At 75.0% G+C, this 545-nt stretch overlaps 1 protein-coding gene across 1 annotated transcript in view; it reads left to right on the top strand.

The window, feature by feature from the left end:
- Positions 1–545, top strand: part of CHLNCDRAFT_145218 (hypothetical protein) — a gene marked incomplete at both ends in the record, with an annotated part of 5,683 nt that overhangs the window by 2,734 nt on the left and 2,404 nt on the right. The window contains 2 exons of the mRNA XM_005847976.1: positions 60–163; positions 366–529. Coding sequence (XP_005848038.1) covers positions 60–163; positions 366–529 — 268 coding nt within the window. The remainder of the gene's footprint in view (positions 1–59; positions 164–365; positions 530–545) is intronic.

The raw sequence follows: 545 nt of genomic DNA, 5'->3' as shown, positions 1-545 counted from the left end.
CCGCAGGCCGCCTAGGCGGCGGGCTCCTCGGCGGCGGCCGGCGCCGCGGCGATGCTGAGCCGCCAGGAGGCGGCCGTGGGCGTGCCGCACACCATCATGTCGTCGGTCACAGAGGTGGACGGCTGGAGCGCGGTGCACAGCCAGCCCGACCCCAACTTTGTCAGTGAGTGGCGCCGTACCCGCCGCCGCCGCCGGCGCCGCTCCCCAGCGCTGTTGCTGGGCCCCTCGCTCCCCGCGCTGGCTGCAGGCTCCCCTCGCCGCGCCGCCAGCACCGCTCCCTGCTCCCCACTCGACGCAGCGCTGCACGTGCAGCCAGCTTGCCCGTGCCCGCCCCACGCCCCGCTCTCCCCCTCCCCTGCCCGCAGTGCGCCACACGTCTGGCGGCGCGGCCAGCGCCAGCCCCAGCGCCAGCGCCAGCGGCAGCGAGTCGGAGGACGAGTCGCCTCGCTTCCTGTGCTTTGCGGTGCTGGATACGGGGGTGGGGGTCAGCCATGCGGCCCTGGAGAGCCTGTTTCAAGACTATGTGCAGGTGGGTGGCTGGGTGG

This window comes from Chlorella variabilis, assembly GCF_000147415.1.
Source record: "Chlorella variabilis unplaced genomic scaffold CHLNCscaffold_9, whole genome shotgun sequence".
Classification (NCBI taxonomy): Eukaryota; Viridiplantae; Chlorophyta; class Trebouxiophyceae; order Chlorellales; family Chlorellaceae; genus Chlorella; species Chlorella variabilis.
This window is presented reverse-complemented; position numbering and strand designations above follow the sequence as displayed.